The 20,174-nt window shown below is 50.5% G+C and overlaps 1 protein-coding gene across 3 annotated transcripts; it reads right to left on the bottom strand.

Annotated features, from left to right (window-relative positions):
* Window positions 1-258: 258 nt before the first annotated feature.
* On the bottom strand, window positions 259-20,126 carry PKM (pyruvate kinase M1/2). Of its 3 annotated transcripts, none has more exons than XM_059857994.1 (12): window positions 19,971-20,104; window positions 14,780-14,839; window positions 14,403-14,566; window positions 13,943-14,034; window positions 10,974-11,105; window positions 10,597-10,783; window positions 9,544-9,814; window positions 9,133-9,283; window positions 7,653-7,805; window positions 4,402-4,568; window positions 1,598-1,779; window positions 259-1,047 (listed from the first exon to the last, which is right to left on the bottom strand). In XM_059857994.1, exons 1-12 carry the CDS (start codon window positions 20,087-20,089, stop codon window positions 941-943), a joined length of 1,785 nt encoding a protein of 594 aa, XP_059713977.1. In that variant the 5' UTR covers window positions 20,090-20,104; the 3' UTR covers window positions 259-940. The 3 variants fall into 3 exon arrangements, with proteins under 3 accessions (XP_059713977.1, XP_059713976.1, XP_059713978.1); XM_059857993.1 differs by lacking the exon at window positions 4,402-4,568 and adding an exon at window positions 3,795-3,961; XM_059857995.1 differs by lacking the exons at window positions 4,402-4,568; window positions 14,780-14,839 and adding an exon at window positions 3,795-3,961 and having other exon boundaries at window positions 19,971-20,126.
* Window positions 20,127-20,174: the final 48 nt, after the last annotated feature.

Raw genomic sequence — 20,174 nt, 5'->3', positions numbered from 1 at the left:
ACTCCTCCACTGGCACCCCCCCAAACTGCAGCAGATAGCCCCAACCCCTGCAAACCCTCACACCAGACCCCCCTAATGCTGGCAGATCCCAGACCAGACATCCCAAGCCCGCTGACTCCTCCACCAGATCCCCCACCCAGAACCCTAAGCACTTTCCCACCCTTGCAGCCCTCCCCAGCTCCTGTAGCCCTCCATCAGACTCCCCCTACCCCTGCAGACCCCTCATGAACCCCCAAAGGAGCAGCTCAGCCCAGCAGGTGCTTCAGCTTCTCTTTATTGATAAACAGTTGTGCTCTCCACCCCAGGGCCCATCAGAGTGCTGGGTGGGGGAGGGGCTCTGGGGTGGTGGGGGAACATGACTAACACAGGAGACAACGCTGCAAGGGGAGCACGGGAAGCTCTGTGCATGGAGCCAACACCCTTCCCCTGCCCCCATTCCCAAAACAGTCAGCTGAGAAAGGCTGGATGTGCCTTGGACTGGGTCTGGAGAGGCGTGTAGCCATTACAGGAGGAGGGAGTAGCAGCTTGCCTTGAGCAAGGAGGGGTCCAGCAGAACCGTTGACTACACATCACCTCTCCCCTTCCCCAAAATCCCACACCAGGGCCAGAGAAAGGGACATTTCACACTGTGAGGACAGTAACCAGGAAAGCGGAGTCCCAACAGTACGCAGGAACCTCCTACGCTGACTCCAACACACATCAAGGCAGGACTTGAACTACAGGGAGAGATTTTTAAAAAACTAAACACTTCAAGTATATTTTTTTTAGTGATTTAAGGTCTCTTGCCCCTGCTGCTGCTGCACTGGGTGGTGTTTAGCAACCTACATCCACTCTAGGGACAAGGACAACAGCGCAAGCGATGGCTGGTCTACTGCAAGGGGAGACAGGGCAGTGGGGTGGTGGGAGGGGAGGGGGCAGGGGGAGAAGGCCCAGTGGGCGCTCAGGGTACGGGCACCGCACGCATGGTGTTGGTGTAGCCAGAGCCAGGGCGCCAGCCTGTCAGCACGATCACCAGGTCGCCGCTCTTGAAGAACCCTCGAGCTTTGCCTAGGAGAGAAGAGGGAGGCGTCAGAGCCCAGTCCCAGCCTGTCTCCTTGCCATGGGGCAACAGTGCTCATCACCCACTCCCTGAGTCACTAAGGCTGCCTGTGCCACAGCAGCTGGGGCTCCAGAAGGGTATCAAAACCCCACCTTCCTGCTGCCCACCCATCTGACACCCTTCGCCTCTGCTATGGGGTTCTCTGCAACAGAGCTTGAAATTACACAGCACATGATTTGGAGGAGTGTAGGACAGAGTCAGCCCCACTCCAGGCTTCCCTTCTCCCTCAGGAGTGCTGAGTGTCACAGGTCTATCACTCACCACCATAAACCCAACCGAGTCTTCTGCTGGAAACTCCTTAAAAGCAGCTGTGCCAAGCCCACCACACCATTTCCCAATCAGATGTGGTTGTGCTCACGCAACCACCACCCGTTTCCCGTCCGGATCCAGTTACCACACAGGCAGCCACTTCCTCTCTTGCCATCACCAGTGACCCCAAAGCACCATCTAGGTGCTCAGAGCCACCATGTCCCAGGTGAGGGGAAGGGTGCCACTCACCAACATTCATGCCCAGGGCAACACGCAGGTCCACGTCCTCAGCCCAGGCGTCCAGGGCAGGGTCTTTGCAGAGCACGGGGAAGATGCCGCGGTACAGGTGGGCCTGGCGCGCCGTCTGCTCATTGCGGGTGATGGCGATGATGGGGGCCCGCGGGCGGTAGCGCGACACCAGGTGTGCCGACCTGCAGGGAGAACAGCCACGCTGGGGCTCCACACAGCCACCACAGCCTCCCGAGACGACGCTGGGAAAGGCCTGCAGGAGCACAGCAGCCCAAGGTCTGTCTGTCAGGCACCAGGGCTCCCCAAAACCTCCGGGGGGATGTGACAGGTCTCCACAAAAGCCACTCATCAACCAGCTTGATGCTCTGCTGGACTCCCAGTTAGGCAACTGGGCAGAGCACCACTGGTGGCGACAATCTCCTCACCTCCAAGTTTACCAAGTGCCATCAGGGTGTTTTGGTCCCTGAACAAGCCTTTACTTGTCTCTGTTGCTATGTTAAGATGGCGGGGTGCCATTTATTCTGGCCTCTGCAAGCAGGCCTTGGCATCTCAACAGGGGTCCCTGAAAGTTCCCTGTTTTGAGGAGCTCCCGGTTTTCAGGGTGGAAAGAGCCGGTGCCAGCAGCATTGCCCAAAGCATGCCAAGGAGGAAGCCATCTGCCTCACAGCCACCTACTGAAGCCAGCAAACAGGCCAGTTCCTCCACACAGAGCTCTGCTCCTGCACCCCCATGGGAAGCAAACGCAACAGAGGCCAAAATTTATACTGGGAAGTTGGGCACAAGGTCTTTAAAATGCCTTAAAATAGCAGCAGGACAGCCTGGGTGGGGACTAGACTAGCTTTTCTTTCTCTGAGCACTGCTAAAGGGAGAGCATCTGCCAACAGATTCAAACTGCAAGGCTGCGACATCTGCAGCTCTATCTTTCCAACAGACATGCTGGTGTCTCCACTTGCTTTTACAGCCTCATTTAAAGAAGCCAAGCTCAGCAACACTCAGATGCAAAGTTTGCTGTTAAAGCAGGGGCCAGCAGACTGCTCCAAGCACCCAACCACACGTGCCAGCTCTCAGACAATCCTTTCCGCACTGTCCGAGCCGCCTCCCGTGAGATCCGGGAGATTCAGGTACTCACAAGAGTTAACCTAATCCACAGCTAAAAATATTCAAATATCAGAGTTCAAATCTCTTTAAGAAGGTCAAGTGTAAGGCTGGAACATTCGACAAAGAAACATTAGAAGCATGAGGACATCCAGAACTTGGTGCTTATAGCTCCCTCCTCTCTGCAGAAAATAATTTTCTGCTCAAAATCATTTTAAGCTGTACATTTTGGTGAAGGTTTCACCGATGCTCCGCATCTTCAGGAACGTGTGCTGCACTACTGTTTTGGTGTGAATCCTGTGTGAGAAATCCTGATTTCCTTCCAGAAAGCAGTCTGAAACTTATGGTCGGACATGCTTTGGGAGCAGGCAGCCCAGGTCCTCTAGATGGAAGAGCTGATCCATGAGGGTCCAGCTGCCATTCCACAACTGGAAGAACAAGTCTCTGCTTGGCAGTTGTCACTGTTGCTGGACAGAGATCCCAAACTACATTGTTCCAGCACACTCCACCTGCAGACACTGAGCTCACCTGGTGCTTGCCAGATGCCTGTCTGTGCAGAGAGATTACCTGCAGGCAGGGACAAGGAATCCTGGAAGAGGACATTTTCAACACTTTCCTCTTCCCTGCCTACCAATCACAGGCTGCGCAGTCCCTCTTCGCCCCTTGGGCTCAGGCAAGCAGGGCTGATGACTGCAAAGTCTAGCAAGGGACCAATAATTTGGATGCTACTAGAAAAGGCCAAAGCCTTGATTTAAAAAAAAAAAATAATTATGCATCCACTGAACTTCTGCCTCACTGTTACATTGATGATTTCTTGCCAAGAAGTTTGAATTGAAGCTGCAACACTTATTTTCCCTTGGCTCTTCCAGCTGGCGCCACTACCACTTGCAGCAGTGAGGGGAGGCTGGGCTCGGAGCTGGTGCCACGCTGGCAGAGGCAGGCCGAGGACTCAGAGCGTAGGGATGTGTGTCCATCTCCCGAGGAACCACCACGGCAGGCACTACCAGAACCTGACTCCACTGGTCTCTAAAAGCCATGGGATTCTCCTTTCCCCACCCTGTCACACAGCAGGCTCGACCTGGGGGCACCTGTCCCCTCCTACCTTCCAGACTTGGTGAGGACAATAATGGCCCCGCTGCAGCACTTGAAGGACGCTTCCACAGCGCCAACTGCAGCGGCCTCGGTGGGGTCGCAGTTGAGGGGGGTCAGACGACGCAGTTCCTCAAACAACTGCCTGTGAAAGATGGCGGCTTCGGCCTCCCGGGCAATCTACAAGAGCAACACGCGTTCGGAGACAACACTCACGGCAGGCGCTCGGGCACAGGGCAGGGCGAGGTGCTCCAGCACAGAGTGCCACATCTGCACTGCCAGCCTTTGGCATTGTCATTAACCAGCGAGCTCAGACTAAGCTCACCCCAACAGTACGTCCCTGCAGAGGAACCACTCGATTCGCAAGGGTTTTTTTTTTTTTCCAATGGTGGCACCTCGCCCTGTCAAGCCCACACTCAGGTGACACTCATGCCAACTGCCAGGCACTCTCGCTCTGCTCCTGCCTGCTGGGATCCCTCCCTGGCACGGGGTCAGCTCACACGGCAGCGGTTACACAAGGTCGGCATGGGCAGTGAGCAGCTGGCCAAAGACTGCAGTGTTAGAGTGCAGCATGTTTAGCCACAGGAAGGGCTGGCCCAAGCCCCCTCTCTGAGCCCTACCTGCCGGACTCAGTCAGGACTAGCACGGCTGCAGCTAAGCCCTTAAAAGAGGCCTCCACCGCGCCCGCCGCCATGGCATCGGCAGGGTCCCTGTTGTTAACATTGAGGCGTAAAATTTCTTCGAACAGCTGTCGATGGAACATTGCAGCCTCAGCCTCGCGGGCGATCTGCAGGCCCGAGTGGGAGGGAAGGAGGAGAACAGAGGAAAGAAAAGAAGGAAAGATATACCAGAGGAACATTGAGATCATATTAACTTGCTTAATTGTCATAGTAGTGCATGCAAGAAGGTATTACAGTGAAGCTTTTTGTCTCTCGGCTTTTGACTTTGCTAAATGCAACCAGACTAAAATTCGCCGTACCATGGGACTGGCAGGCTTGAGTCACTGGGCAGGCGTTCCAAACATGGTATTTTTGTTGTATTTGGGAGTTCCAGCAGAGCAGGCAAACGTAAATTCCTTTTCAAGGAGCAGAACAAGCCATCTCAGAGCCAGACTGTGCTTTGTCATGGCTGCTTATGACTTCCCTGAGAGACTCTTATGCCACCTACCTGCCTGCCCATGGTCCTGCTTCCAATTTTCTAAGAGGGAATATCTGGCTTCCTTTCCTAGGCTCCCAACAGCACAGAGTGCTGCTGGAACAGTTTTCATGGAGCTAACATGCAAGTAACACATTTTAAATGTCACCCCTGAAGGTGGGAGACTGTTCTCTCAGTATTGTTACATTTAGATTCACTTCAGGGTCAATGAAGATTTAGTTTAACTTCAGAGTCAATGAAAATTTGGCTTACCTTGAGAGCAAATAAAGATTTAGTTAGAGAGCCAATAAAGACTTATTTTAACTTGAGAGTCAATAAAGCTTCACATCCAAATGGGATACCAACTTCCTTTTGGTAATAGGGAAATAAATAGGAACAAGTCTTCCTTATAGGGCTGTCAACAGTGTAGATGTTGGAGTGTTTGTACAGTGCCAGACATGGACAGATGAGAGGAACAGAGGCACAACTAAAGGCTTTGTGTTCTGGCTGAGCATTGGCAACAGGTTCAGCAACCTGTTCATCCCAGAATCCTGGGAATCATCATGTCTAATCATCTCAGAAAGCCTGACAACCTGATAAAGAAGGCTTGCAGAGACTAGAAAAGCATGCAAAGGTTCATGATCTTCTCAAGGACAACTTCACCAAGTTACTCCACAAAGTGAACAGCTGCTACACAAAGCATGACAAGTTCAAGCTGAATTAGAGACTAATGTGCCATCACAGTGAAAGCTTTGGAGTTAGAAAAATCAGAATTTTGCTCCTCTAGTGTTAATGAATTATTTTATGTGATGCTGGGAATTATCCCTTCCACAGTTATCAGTTTAAGCCAAAGTAGTTAAGTATCTTAGGTCTAAAAATAACAGGACACAGGCAGCAGGCCAGAAAAGCAGGCCAGTGTCAACTTGTCCTAAAGCACATTGTTACTGCTGGATTTAGATAAAAGGGGAGTATTTGCATCACAACACTTACTCTAAATGCAGGAGCTGGAAGCCTGGCAGTTTATTTTCAGCTCCTGGACAAAGGCAGCAGGTCCATGTAACACAGAGAGCAAATCTGATTTTAGAGGGAAGTCTGCACTCCCCACGTGTAATGGAAGGTGGGAATACAGGTGTCTGCTTTGACAGCAGCTGCAGAGGGGCATAGCAATCCTTAACTTCACCCCACAGCTAGATCTGCTCAGACAGGAATTGCTATAGAGGGTTTCCAGTTGGTGCACGGGTAGAGATACCAGGGAAGTGGGAGAAAGGAAAATGGAGAGGCTGTGTAAACCTTGGTCCCATCAGGCAGCATAGCATGGCCAGGCTGGGCTTTGAAGTGTGGATCCTGGAGTGGAATGGTAAGGATGCCCACTCCCACCTACAGCAATCAGTCTGCCCAGTATTTAGAAGTTTGCTACTGCTCACTTCAGATGGTAACACCCACCTGGCTCCAGCCATGCTGCACATCCCCAGACCATGGTTATTCAGGACATTGTTGCTGGGCTTGACTAACAAGAATTGAATTAGCTCAGAGGAAAGATCCTCACTGTAGTGGCATGTGCTCCTACCAGAAGAGTTGGCACCTTGCTGCTTGGAACATCTCACACTTAGTTAATCTGTATTTCCATTTCTGCACAGTGTTAAAGCCTTCAGTGCTTCTCCAGGAGCCCTGGTGGAATGAACACCATGCCCAGGTCTGTAGGAAGAGGGAAGCACATGGAACAGGCTACAGGTACAATACAACCTGCCCAGACCAAAGAATTAATGCCAGGATGGAAACCCAGGTGTAAGGTTTGCTGCAGCAAGTTCCCAAGTCTTGGTAGGCAGTTGATCCTTGTGATTTAGGGGTTGGAAAAGGAGGGAGAAGCTTTAAGGTGCAGTAGTATTGGTTAGTAAAGTTAGTTAGTATTTGGCCTGTAAAGGAGCACCACTGCCCACTGATCCTAAGTTATATTTTACATTTGCCTCATGCGAAAAACACCACTCCATATTGAGGTAAAAGATGTTTAGGTACCACACTGCAAACCAACACTGGCTGAGCTGAATAACCTATAGAAGCTGAATTGCAAATAAAACTGGTGAGTTAGAACTTGTGATGTGATTCACATTGTGTTGTGATTCACAGCACTGGTAACTGGGGAGCAGCAATGCATACAGGTACTTGACATAAGGCTTATATCAGCTGAAACATGAACTTCAAGCAGAGCAGAGGTTTCTGGCAGTTCAGGCATGTAAAAATATGGTGCTGTCAGTACTCATGCAACAAACCCCCCAACCCCCAGCACACAGCAGGTGCTGAATGCAACAGTGCTATAAATCACCCTCAGGAGCCTCCCCACTGCCTCCCATGCAGGACTCAGCCAAAACCTTTCATTATCTACAGATAAACTGCTTAAAGCAGCTCCTTGACCCTGCAGAATTAAAGCATTTAATATGCCAATGCAATAGGACATTGGATGAAATTTCTGCTGAGGTAAAGGCAAAAAGAAATTTAAAGTTTTATATCTCAGCATTACAGAGCAGCTCTCAGCTCTGCTTGGCAAGTTTGGAGCACACAAAGTGAGATTCCAAGCCATCAGAACCATGTTCATTCAAAAACAAAAACAAAAAAAAAATCACCCACAGCAGAGAGCAAGACAAAAAATGGCTGTTTTAGACAGCCATTTAGGCCTTTGAGCGGCCAGCTCAGAGCAAGGTGGTGTCCCTGTCCCCAGGAGGGCAGGGCAGGCAGTACTCACAGCGTGCTGCATGCGCACAGCCTCAAGGGGATAGTCTCCCTTGGCTGTTTCCCCGGACAGCATGATGCAGTCTGCACCGTCCAGGACGGCGTTGGCGACGTCGCTGCCCTCAGCACGGGTCGGGCGAGGCTTCTTGATCATGCTTTCCAGCATCTGGGAGAGAACAAACCCACAGGGATCAACACACTGCCAGAGAAGGCAGCTGCACTTCAATACTCCTTATGGCTTAGGCAGAAAGTGGGATGCAACCTCAGGAATTCCAATAGTTCTCCAGGGGTATGGAAAAGAAAGAGGGTCTGCTTCCTAAACCAGTTTTGATTTAAAGCCTCCATCAGTAAGGAAAATAACCCATTCTATTTTATACCCATTCCACATTTAGTCCTTTTCTAGGCAGATTCAAGCCACACATCCCAGACAAAATACTCCAATCTTCCATTTTAACTTCTCAGCACAAAGCTTGGTCCAAGGAACTCAGAGTTCTTTAGAGTAGTGTGGCATTATATGCATTTAAGGAAAGCTCAAATCCAGTCAATACATTTTTAAATTTGGGGATTATATCATCCAGAAATCATGAAGAGCAGGGTCTGCACCAATGACGTCACCTTCCCCCAACACAAGATTTCAAATGCTTTAGACGATTACATACAGGGTAGTAAAATCAGAACAGTTAACTCCACCAGCTTTCTAAGCATCCCCACTTAAAAGAGTGGAAAACAGGACAGCTTTGCATGAGGTGAGCACTTCCTAATCCCTTTCCACACCCCAGTTCTGGCCAGCTCTCCTGTCTTCCTTGGGTGCTCAGCTTCCCCCTAGCTGGAGCTCACCACTTGTTTAAACACTATTTGCTTCACCCATAGGACATTCATTGCCTGAGGCTGTGTTTCAGCTGCATTTCTGTAGCAATACAAGAAAAAGGAGAACATGCCACTGTAAATCCAGAGCCTTCTTTAATGATTACTGGCTAAAGAAGCCTTCACTTCCACAGCCTGTGTGCAGAGCAAGGACAGCCAGGAAACCAGTCCTCCTACTGCTCGAGGACTGTGCAAGTGATGCCTACCACACCCAGAAAAAGGGGAAGGACCCTTTACTCAGTTTCTTCTAAAGCTGCAGTGTGGGTACATTTTCTAGGATACCTGAGAACCCCAGCAAACCTTCCCTGTTGGGCAGGGATGAGTTGCCACAAGATGCAAAGAAAAGCATGTGCAGTTTTCCCCATGAATTTGCAAGGTCAGCCCCAAAGGCTCATTATCACACCATGTTTTGAGGTGTATAACCTTTGGCAAGAGGTCCCATAATCTAACTGGGAACAGATCCCAAACACAGAAATGCCTAAATACGAGCTATTCAGCTATGAGCAAAACTTTTCTACATCTCACTCTTTAACCAATGCCATGAATACGAACACATGGCTGCCCTCAACATTGCCGCCTGGCCAGACTCTGGCACTGAAAAGCCAAAGGTCTTCCAGTGTTTCCAGTACCTGAGTGGCACAGATGATGGGTTTGCCAGCCCTGTTGCAGCGCCCAATCATCATCTTCTGGGCAAGGAAGACTTTTTCAGCTGGGATCTCGATTCCCAGGTCACCGCGGGCCACCATAATGCCATCGCTGGCCTCCATGATCTCATCAAACCTGACAGCGAGAGAAGAACTGTGTTAACCCACTTGTTCTGCAAAGCACCTTCCCATCTGTCTGTCCTCCTCTGAAAGGAGCACTCACGCTTTTCATAGGATGTTTGGGTTCTTGCAATGCCAAGGAAGGAGGAAGAAAACCAGAAGCAAGGCACAGCACATATTCAGAGCTACACAAAGCTGCCTGAAGCTACAAAAAGGGAGTGTGAGTCGCTTTATTTCAGTGTGACAAACCCAAAGCATCCCTCACACAAAGCTCACCTGCGCACACCCTCATGGTTCTCAATCTTGCTGATGATCTTGATGTTCTTTCCCTTTTCCCCCAGGACCTTCCTGACAGCGTGGACATCAGCAGCCTTGCGGATGAAGGAAGCAAACACCATATCCACGTTCTGCTCCACACCGAATTTTAGGTCCTGAATGTCCTTTTCGGAGACGGCAGGCAGGTCGACAGCAGCGCCGGGCAGGTTCACGCCCTTCTTGCTGCCGAGCATGCCACCATTCTCAATCTCTGTCATGACATAGTCCTTCCCTGAAACACAGGTTCCCATGGTCAGTGTTTACAGGACAGCTCCTGCTACCAACTCCCACACCACCTCCCTGCCTGGGAACTGTGGTGTCAACAGCGGCACACGCGATAAAAAGCACATCCCATCTCTTCAGAGCATTTCTGTACCACACAAGCTTGCAGTTTTTATCCTTGGGAACACAATAGATTGGTCTAAAACAACTTCTAGGCTGTTCCTGGATAAGATAGCAGCTGTTTACTGCAGGAGGTTGGGATTGCCTCCCCCCAAGAAAAGCTAGCAGGCTGCAATTTTGCACACAGAGCCCTGCAACACCAAAGCATCGCCTACCACTCCCTACATGCTCACAGATTTAGAGGCTTGAGCTACAGCAGTTTAGGCAGCACTATAAAGGGAGTATTATGGAAGTAACCTTGCCTCTACATTACCAGTTAAAACCAGTTCTGTCTCTTAACTACAAAAGCCAGGGTCTGTGCTGTAAAACTAGTTAAAGCCTTCATTAAGAGCATGAATTAGCCTGGCTGATCATGAACAGTGGTATAGCCCTACCACACATCCCCCTCTGAAGATGTGGTTTAGATGCCAGCACAGTGAAACCCAGATGAAGTTAGTTTTTGGAAAGTTCCTACACTTGAGATAGAGAAATTTAGTTTAAAGTCTCACTAAACCATCAAGAACCATGTTCTCCTTTCTACAACTGCAAACTAAGGAACAGTAACTGGAGGGAAACCACAAGTATGTCCTGAGGAACACACAAATAGGCAGAGCTAAAATGCCTGTTACCCACCTTTCTCCTTAACCACCAAAGAAATCAGACCATCATCCACGTAGATTTTGCTGCCAACGTCTACAACTTTGATGAGATTCTTGTAGTCCACCCAGAGCGTGTTCTCATCACAGTTCTCCATGAAGGCATCGTCCAGGGTCACTTTGAGCTGTGCACCCTTCTTCAGCTCCACTTCTGCTGTGCCACTCTGTGTGACAACAAAACCAGTAAAAACCAGTACACCACCACCTCGCAGCCCACAGCAGTTTGTCAGAACTTTTGGAAGGTGGTTTGTTACTGTATTTCCTATGATATTTTTTTGTTTGGAAATGGCCACAGGCTTTACACAGTTTTAAGTCTGTGTGGTGAAAAAACTGTGATAAAAAAAAGCAACTTACTCCCTTAATGAGTCCAGTTCGGATTTCAGGTCCCTTGGTGTCCAGTGCAATAGCCACAGGTCTGTAGGTGATGGGATCAGAGGCAAAGCTCTCTGTGGCTTCCCGCACGTTCTTGATTGTGCCCTCATGATACTGGCAAGAGAAGAAAAAAGATGGAAATGTTAAAGCTGGTTCTATCTGGCTGCTTACAGAAAAGATGCCAGTGCATCCCAGAGGCTGCCCAAGCTGACTGTTCTGCTCCCAGTTTCAGTTCTACCATCAAAATTTAACCCAGACAAAGCTTCCTGTAATAGTGCAAGGATACAAGGGTCTTCCTGCCACAAAGGTGGAGTCTGGAAGTTATCTGATGTGCCCTCAGCTCTAATTCAGGAACAACAACTCAAGGACACAGTCCCAAGGTCTGGCTGAAGAGAGTTTCCACGAGGACACACATCTGCCGATCAAAGGTGGCTCACCAACCCAGAGGCTTGTAGGAGTAACTTTTCCAAAAGCTTACCTGAACACCTGCCTATTCAACACAGCAGAATATTCACAGCACCAGCAACTGGATAATTGTGTGCATTCAAAGAGACCTGATGGCAGAAGAATGTCACAGTGCCACACATGGCTGTGCTCTTCCTGCCATCAGAGCAAGAGAAAGATGCCTCTCCTCACTGCTAGCTCCCACACACACCTCCAGCCTGACCCACTATCAGTCCTGCAGGTGGACAGGCTTTCACTCTTTGGCCTGAATTCCCACAGATAATGGACTTGCTAAAACAATGTTATCCATGTAAATATTTACAGTTTATTTCCGGAGTCAAAGCAATCACAGACAGCTCAATAGTCCAGCACCACACACCTGGCTTCCAAACCCTGTTTGTGAGAGCATTTTGCCAAATGCTGCCAGGATTAAGATACTTTTGTGACAAAACCCATACCAGCTCCCTCAAATGGGCTACAGATGGCCAAAAGATCAGTTTAGTTTCCTTGTTTAAATAACATTAAGAGATAACCCCAACTACTTACAACTAGTAAGAGTTGTGTAACACTTGACAGACCTTAGCAGATAACACATACCCTTTCCTCTCTGTGCCACATGAACTGATGGAGTTTGACCTGACTCACCTCGAACACTCGGTTCCCTCGTGTCACTCACTCACCCCAACACGAGCCCTCCACACTGACTTCAGTATCTCAGGGATGATAAGCCAGCACCAGGAAGGTTGGACTGGAAAAAGCCATGCTGAAGTTCACATGTGTGCCCTTAGCCAGAAATATCTAACAGCTGATAACTCTTTATAGCAGGAAAATGAGTCAGTTTATTGACAGTGTGCAATCTGGGACTGAGACGGCCTTGACCCTTTCAGGCATGGCACCTGAGTGGATACAGCCCACAAAACATGCCCTGACAGTGCCACAACACTTATCTGAACCTAATCATCTGATATTTCCATTTTAGTTTGATACCAATGACTAACAGGCTTTTAGGGAGTCTGACTTTCTGAAGAGTTACACATGCAGAACGGGAATGCATGCAGAACTGGAGGTAAAAGCCATTTTTAGTCTATGTAAAGGGAGCCAAGTGGGTGCCAAAGCACCTCTTGTAAAGCTCAAGCCCTGGTAAATGCTGTGGGGTGGACACAAGAACTGAAGCACCTGTGACAGATGGAAACTCTTTGGGCCTTCACTGGAAATGAGGGCATTTTGGAGAAGCAGGACGGGACACATGCTCAGGACTGGCTATGGCTGATGGTCACACTCTGTAGGTGACAGCCACATCAGAGCCTGCAGTCAGCTTTGTTGGCGTGAAATGTGTGATTAGACCTCACACAAAGCAGGAAACCTCAGCGAAGTTCACAGACCACAGCAACTGGGAAATAATGGTGTCAGAATTCAGAGTTTCAGCCTGGCCACCAACCCCCTGATGTGTCACCTGGCCCAAGAGCCACCCAGCTTAAGGATTTGACTCCTGGGACACAGTTACTCCACACTATTCTTTCTCCAGGCTGATTTCCCAACTGCAAGACATGCACTGACACTATCCCAGGGTGGTTAGTCAAGGTCTGATGGTTGCCCACAGTTAAGTATCAGCCCTTCTGATCTGGACACTGCCCTATGCTCATTAAAGGCTACCAGGGTGAGAGGCCAAGCTGTTACATACCACACGGTTCATGGGTCACTAAGTAAAGCCACCTACAGCTGCTACTGGGTGACATTTTGAAAGTTGGAAAGCAGCCAGGGTCAAAAAAAACCCAAAAAACCTCAGCAGAATGGGATCCTCAGCTCCTCCAGTATCACTGAGGGTGTCAGCTATTTATAGCAATAAGGGCTTGACTGTCATGGAGTGTTGATTTCTTCTGACCTTATTCTTCTGAGCTCACCACACCATGTCCCAAGCTCCACAGTGGGACCTGAGTGCCACGAATGCATCTGGAGCAGCTGGTTAGCCAGAAAACCCAGGAGCCCATTCTTCCCACTGAGAACAGTAATTACATCAAATCACCAATAACAGATGCCTTTTGATCAGGGTTATTCAAGGATCACTTGCTTGCAAAATCCCCAGCAATGCAACAAAAAGTGAGATTAACTGATAGTGCGATCTCCTGCAGAGCTGTAAAACAGGGACAGGTCTTCCCAGTTTCTGCTGCACACTGGGAAGCAGCAGCTTTGGGATCAGCAGGATATGAGGAAGAACTGAAGGATTTCATGGCAAGCAGTCAGCACACAGTGTCAAGTATCAGTTACCTGGCTCCCTGCTACAGGGCAGGGGGTGGAATTGAATTGCTTTCAAAATGGCTCACAAAATACACTTCAATGTTATCAACAGTGACACAGACTCGGTATGTACAACCAGCACGCTTTCCCCAAAAGCAGCTATTTGACCTTCCCACACCAAGGATGGTCTGCATGAAGCTGGTTTTCCTTCCTCCCTAAGGACAGGATCAGCAGACACACAGGGGCTGTAGCAGCTCAGACCGCACCCTCACCTCATGGGTGCCGTGAGAGAAGTTGAGGCGGGCAACGTTCATTCCAGATTTAATCATTTCCTTCAGCTTGTCCACAGAGCGGGAGGCCGGGCCTAGGAGGAACAAACAGTTTGAACATTAACTTTAGAAAAATAATGAGGTAACCCACACAGACCAGGCTGTTTCATGTGGAAGAGAAAAGGTAAATGGATACAGCATTGCTCAGCGCTGCAGCAGCAAATATTGTTTCAACTTGCCCACGGAGTGCAGCAGAACCCAAGCAATTCCCATTTCCCTGGATACTGGATTCACTCCCAGCAGTAGCACAGGTTAGGCAAACATGGGAAAGTCATTTTCCTTCACCACACAAGTTCAGCCCTGGCAAGGGATGAAAGTCAGATCCTTCTCACAATTTCCCTCATAAGTTTCACCAAGGTGTGGGCTCCTAGGTGCAATTCTCTCCTGTCTAGGAATAGCCTACCAATGGTGCAGATGATGCCGGTGTTTCTGGCGATGGTTGGCTCCGAGTCGATGTCCAGGCGGCACATGTGCTCCAGGAAGGTGTCTGCCATGGCAGCATGCAGCTGCTGGGTCTGGATGGCAGCTGCATCGTGGTGCTTCGACATGGTTGCTAGATTCCTGTGTCTGGAAGGGAAGAAAGCTGTGCCAGGTTTGGGAATCACCCACCCCAAACTGCCCGTCAAGCAGAGACACCAAGACAACAATGTGATGAATATGGAGGTAACAAGAAAGCTGCTACTGGGTCAAACTATCTTTATGATCCTATTTGAGAATCCTAACAGGCAAGGCACATTTCTATTTCCATGTCATCCCCCACATGGACCACCCAAAGCTCACCTGCCTTCTATGCAGATGTTCCCTTCATAGCTTCTCTTCATTGCCAGTCTTCCCTTGGAGCTACACAACGCAACAAAATTCAAGCACTTGAGTGCACAGGCAGAGGTTCTGCCTCCTCCCTCCCAGCTCTCCACTCATTTCTCCTACAGGCCTCAACTGCATGTCCCATCCCACATGGGACCGGGGCAGCTCGGCACTGGCGTGACTGCAGCACGCCCAGACACAGGCAACCTTCTGCCCAGGAACACCTAATCACAGCAAAGTCCACATAAGCCTAAACCCCATCCTTTAAGCCTGGACAAGCAAGCAGACTTGAGTTGATTAAACAACACTTTGGCAGAGAACACATAAAAGACTGAAGATTTAAGACACTCGAAGTCCCCCTCTGACTGAAGAGGTTGCAGGTCTCCCCCACCTTCTGCACTCCCCTTCACCAACAGCACCAAAATTTATCATCAGGTTTAAAACTGCTTGTATTTTTCAACATTTGGATTAAAAAAACCTCTCTAAACTCGGGCTGTTTGCCCCCTCTGGACTAGAGAGCTTCCACAACAGCAGGACCAGCCTGTTCTTTGGGAACCAACCTATCCTTCAAAGAGGAAGCTGAGCTGCAGCTTAACAGTCCACTGGGAGGGGAGGACATTTATTTCACAGCAGCGCTGGTGCCCCAGGCATTTCTAATTGGAATAATTTTGTTCTCAAGTACTAGTGGCAACTCAAAGCTTTGTCTCTTGGACCTGCCCAGGCTAAAATCTCAGCACTACAAAAGCCTCTGGTAAAAGAGTGATGCAAGGTGGTAGCTATTGACATGGGCACATTACTCATTTTGTCTTTAAAGATTGGTTTAGCTTCAAACTCTGCACCCTGGGCACACAGATAAGACTCAGAGCAGGCATGAGCAGCCTTCATCTGCAAGATGTGCTTACAGAAACACGGGCTGGGGCCCAGCTAAAAGCTGGGACAGAGCAGGAATAGAGCAGGGCTTTTGTTCTGCCTGCCCCAGGCAGACAAAGCCCACCAATAAAGCAGAGAATGGTGTGAGGGGCACACACCATCCAGCTCAGCATATCCAGCTTTGACACAGAGGCACCAATAAACCCAAAACCTCTGGCAGAGCTGGCAGGACTGAGCACAGTGAAGGGCAGAGCAAGCCCTGCCAGCCTGCTGCCTGGCCCCGATGCTCCTCCCCTGCTCCGCAGCCCTTCCTCACGTACGTGCAGATCCTCGCGCAGGCAGCCCTGACTCACCCTCACCGCACTGCCATGCACCACAGAGCAGCCAGGCCAGCAAAAACCATAATTTGACCTGGCAAAGCTTTTTCTTCCTCAGCCCTGCCAAAAGCTGCTGATTCACTGGAGTCACTACAAGAAGGTCTGCCCACATAAAAAGCCCAACAAAGTCTCATTATTATAGGAAAACCCTCTGGTCAGTTCTAAAACATTGTGTTTCAGCCCTCTAACACTTGCTGTTTCACCCTCCAACACCTGCAGAGCAGTGACAGTTTCCTAAGATGCCAAAAAAAACAAGCCTTTGCTGGGAAATCACCTCCACACACAGGCAATTGGGTTTGCACAGCTTCTAGGAACGAAAGGAATACTGAACAAGGTATCCCAACACGGAAACTACAGCAAGAGCACAATTTGGAAGTTTATGGAAATCCCCCACCCACTCATGTCATTTGCAAATATAATTTTAACACCCTTGAAGTCTTTATAGAGGAAAAGGAAAAGTTCACTTCCCAGCCAGTATCCCCTTCACAAGGTTTTCCAGCAGTTCAGAGGGCTCAGAAAAATAAACCAGACACAGTGACCTTGTCCAGGGCCGAGAGCAGAGACGCAGGAGCCAGAAAATATCCCTAAGACCCATCTGTCCACAGCACCATCCCCACGACCACCAGGAGTCTTTTCAATACTCCCTCCTGCCTTCCACCACCGTGTATTTACAAGACATCAACTGAATTTTACTGGAATGACCAGTCTCATATTTATAACAGGAATGTCTGGCATTTCCCATTACTCTGCTTTTTTTAACATCAAACAGAGGAGCAAGGACTTTAAGGACACCAGAAAACACGGAGCACTCAGTCTGGGCAGACTGAGGAAGGGGGGGGTGAGCCTGAATGCCTGAATGTTTCCCAGCACTGAATAAACCTGAATTCATTCCTCAAGGACTAACGATTAAATCCCAAAATTTATTACTTGGCGTGCCCATGCTTCAGGCAGGGTGTCTCAATGATGTCTGGTATCTCCCTAGCTCCTGAATATTCCAGACTGAGCCATTTGAGGTTGGGACTGGTTTTTACTGTATCCAGGTGACTAATTCCAGCCAGCTCAGCCCATGGGTCAGATGAAAGAAAGCCTAAAATCACGGTCTCTCCAGACATGCCCCTTGGGGATGGAGAAAGGAGAGGGAGCAGCAATCCCCACCCAGGGCCAAGTCATTGCTGCTATTGGTGACAAAGGGAAGTAGAAACTGCAGCAGGGGCTGTCCCCAGGCCACAGCCAGAGCTGTGTCACTGCCTGCAGGAACTCCAGCCAGGAGGCTCCCAGGGGGCGATGATTCGGGATTTACTAGTCAGCCTCACTTACACAACCTCAGATGCTGCAGAACAAGGCTGCTCAAGCCCAGTGACCCTGCCCAGAGGCAGAAATGGCTATAGTTAGTACTCAGGATAGGGTTATGAAACCAGGCAGGCCTTCAGACTCCCAAAAGAAGCCTAGAAAAACATCAGCTTTGCTCATTCCAGAAGCTAAAGGCACTCAACAACAGAGAATGCAGCTCTGCAGAGAAGCAGGTTTCTACCCTGGCCTGGCATCCCCTCTCCTATGGAGGGAGGACAGCACATTCCTGCCACGCAGCTGGTGCTGGAGGGGAGGTGGTGTCTTGCTGTTACATAAGGACAAAATGGCCACCCCAAAATTCCACCCCTTTTCTGCAAGCCTGGATGGAACCCAGGAGCCACCACCTGCTCCTGGCTGGCCGATGCTCTCCCAGCATTGAGCTGCGGATCCATGGGAAGAGAGACCCACAACAGAGATGCCTCTCCAGCTTTTTGGTAATGGGGAACAGGAAGATCAGGCTGGCTCTGGCACCTTCCCCGTGTGCTGCTGGCTCACGAGCCTTTGCTGAGCTGCCCTCCCTGGAAAGCTTAGCTAAAAAAAATAAGAGGTGGCAAGCATCGGATGTTTGGTGAGGAGAAAGATTTATCTCGAGGGTATTTGTAGGACACACCTACAGGCTTAACCTTGCAGAGGACAAGGAGCCTTTCAGCTTGGCAAAAAGCACCTGGCTGCCTTCAGGCAAGCTGTAAAAACCTGATTTACAGGATAAAAGAAAGCTGGGGGGGGGTGTTTCTTTTCACATTTAACTAGGCAGAAGTGTAGACCACTCTGCTGCATTCCCCCCCCCCAGGATGGAGATCGCTGCACGTGGCAGCGCCCAGGTACTGCAGCCCCATTCCCTACGTGCCATCCATCACCACCCGCTGCGGCTCCATCTTCCCCCGGGAGAACAACGGCCACGAGGGAGATAAAGGACCGAGCACGTGCTCCAGCCGGCCTGGGAATCGTCTTACTCCCTTTAAATTCAATTATCAACTTGTTGGCTGGAAAGTGAATTAAGGCCGGCGGTGGATCACTCCGGCTAACAGCAATAAATGAAGGTTTTAATAACAGCTTTAGATAGATAAAACAGTAGGTAATAAAAGAAGGAGGAAAAAAAAAAAAAAAAACACGCAGGCGGCTGCAGACTCTCCAAGCTCCTTATCTAGTGCAAGTGAAGTTTCTCAAAAGGGTTTCACAGGCAGAAGTCCCCGGTTCAAGCACGTGGCTCACAGCAGTGCTTCCTGCCTCGCACAAAAACCTTCTGCTTAATCCGGTGATGGGCTGGAAACCTGCTGGCACCGGTACAGACCATTAACCCATCGAACTCCTTTGTATTAGCCAGAATTCTGCTCTATAAACAGGATCTCGGGCATAAAATTACACTCTTTAGGGGTTTTTTGTTGGTTTGTTTTGTTGTTTTTTTTTTAATTAAGCACTTCTAATTGCACAAGTTCCTGGACGTGTCTGATTAACCAAAAATTTGTCATTGCACCTTTTAGCCAAGGCAAGTCACGATGAGCAGCAGGAAAATTACCAGTTTAATGTGACAAAAACCTTCATAAAACACTGATTTTTTGTTAACCTGGGCCTCTCCGATACCGAGTTGCCTTATCAGAACAAAAGCAGGTTTTTAGAGATTGCCGTCTACTTTTAGTACTCTGATGAGACAGTCGGGAGGTTGCCATTGTCCGCCAACAAAAGCGCTATTCATGCCTTGGCAGCTCTGCAAAGGGGGTTTAAACACGTTCGAAAGGTTTTCACAGTTCAAGAAACTGTCTAAATCAATTGGATGTGTTTAAGCAGGCACAATTACCGGAGAAGATAAATTCATAAGGGCCTTCTCTTCTCGGGGGTGGGGGGCGGGAAGAGGCTGCAGCATCAGTGGTGGGTGCAGTGAGCCGGGCGCTGATTTAAGCTGATGCCCTTCGGGAAACTGCCGGCTCTTACGTGAGTGCGGGCACGGGCGGGGGGGGCCGGGGGAGGCGGCCTAGCGCCTCGCTCCGTCTGCCTCTGACTCAGCCTCCCAGGAGCTCCTCCGCCACTGCCCGGGCCGGGCGGCAGCCGCAGCGGCGCCGTGCGCTCCGTTCAACGGCACGGCCGCCGGGCACACGCAGGGCTCCCTGCTGCTGCATGTCCCACCTTATTCAGCCGGGCCCTCCACCCCAGAGGGGACCCCCGCCGCCCCCCCGGCCCGTGCCCGGAGCGGCCGTTTCCCAGTTTGAGCCGTGGGGAGATGCTAGGAGCGGGCGTTCCCCGGCGCGGGATCGGAAGGGATGCTCGGAGCTGTGGGCGCTCCCCAGAGCTGGGTCAGGGGGGAACGCTCGGAAAGGGCGTTCCCCAGTGCGGGATCCCGGAGGGATGCTCGAGGAGACAGAGATGGGGACGAGGGGCCGGGACTACCGGCAGCCACGTGCTCGGTGCCGCGTGCCCCCCGCGCGCCCCCTCCTCAACCGTCCCGTAGGACGCGCGCCCCCTCCCCTCAGCCGCCGCCCGGGGGGACCCTCCCCCGGCGGCAGAAACATGGGAATAACGGCGGTACCGGCGCTGCCGGGCCCACCGCTCGCAGCCCTCAGGGCGCCGTTACCTACCGCCGTTGAGTAACGCCGCTAACTCGTCCTCTCTCTCTGAGGGCCGCCGCCGCTCTGAGCACCGCCCCCACACGCCCCGCTAAGGTAATCCCGGCTGGTCGTAGCACCGCCCCTCTCATATCCCTCCGCCGCCCGCCCTGCCGGGGGCCGGAGCCCGCTCTGCAAGGGCGGGGCGCCGGAGCTACTTTCAGGAGCGGACGCACA

Source organism: Haemorhous mexicanus, chromosome 13, assembly GCF_027477595.1.
Source record: "Haemorhous mexicanus isolate bHaeMex1 chromosome 13, bHaeMex1.pri, whole genome shotgun sequence".
NCBI lineage: Eukaryota > Metazoa > Chordata > Aves > Passeriformes > Fringillidae > Haemorhous > Haemorhous mexicanus.
This window is presented reverse-complemented; position numbering and strand designations above follow the sequence as displayed.

Coding starts and splice junctions, on each gene's coding strand:
- PKM (XM_059857994.1), bottom strand. CDS start 20,089: ATGAGAGGGGCGGTGCTACGACCAGCCGGGATTACCTTAGCGGGGCGT. Junction 11,106..13,942: donor TCTCTCACGGCACCCATGAG/GTGAGGGTGCGG, acceptor TTCTCTTGCCAG/TATCATGAGGGCACAATCAA. Junction 4,569..7,652: donor CTGTGCGCATGCAGCACGCT/GTGAGTACTGCC, acceptor TCGGGCCTGCAG/ATCGCCCGCGAGGCTGAGGC.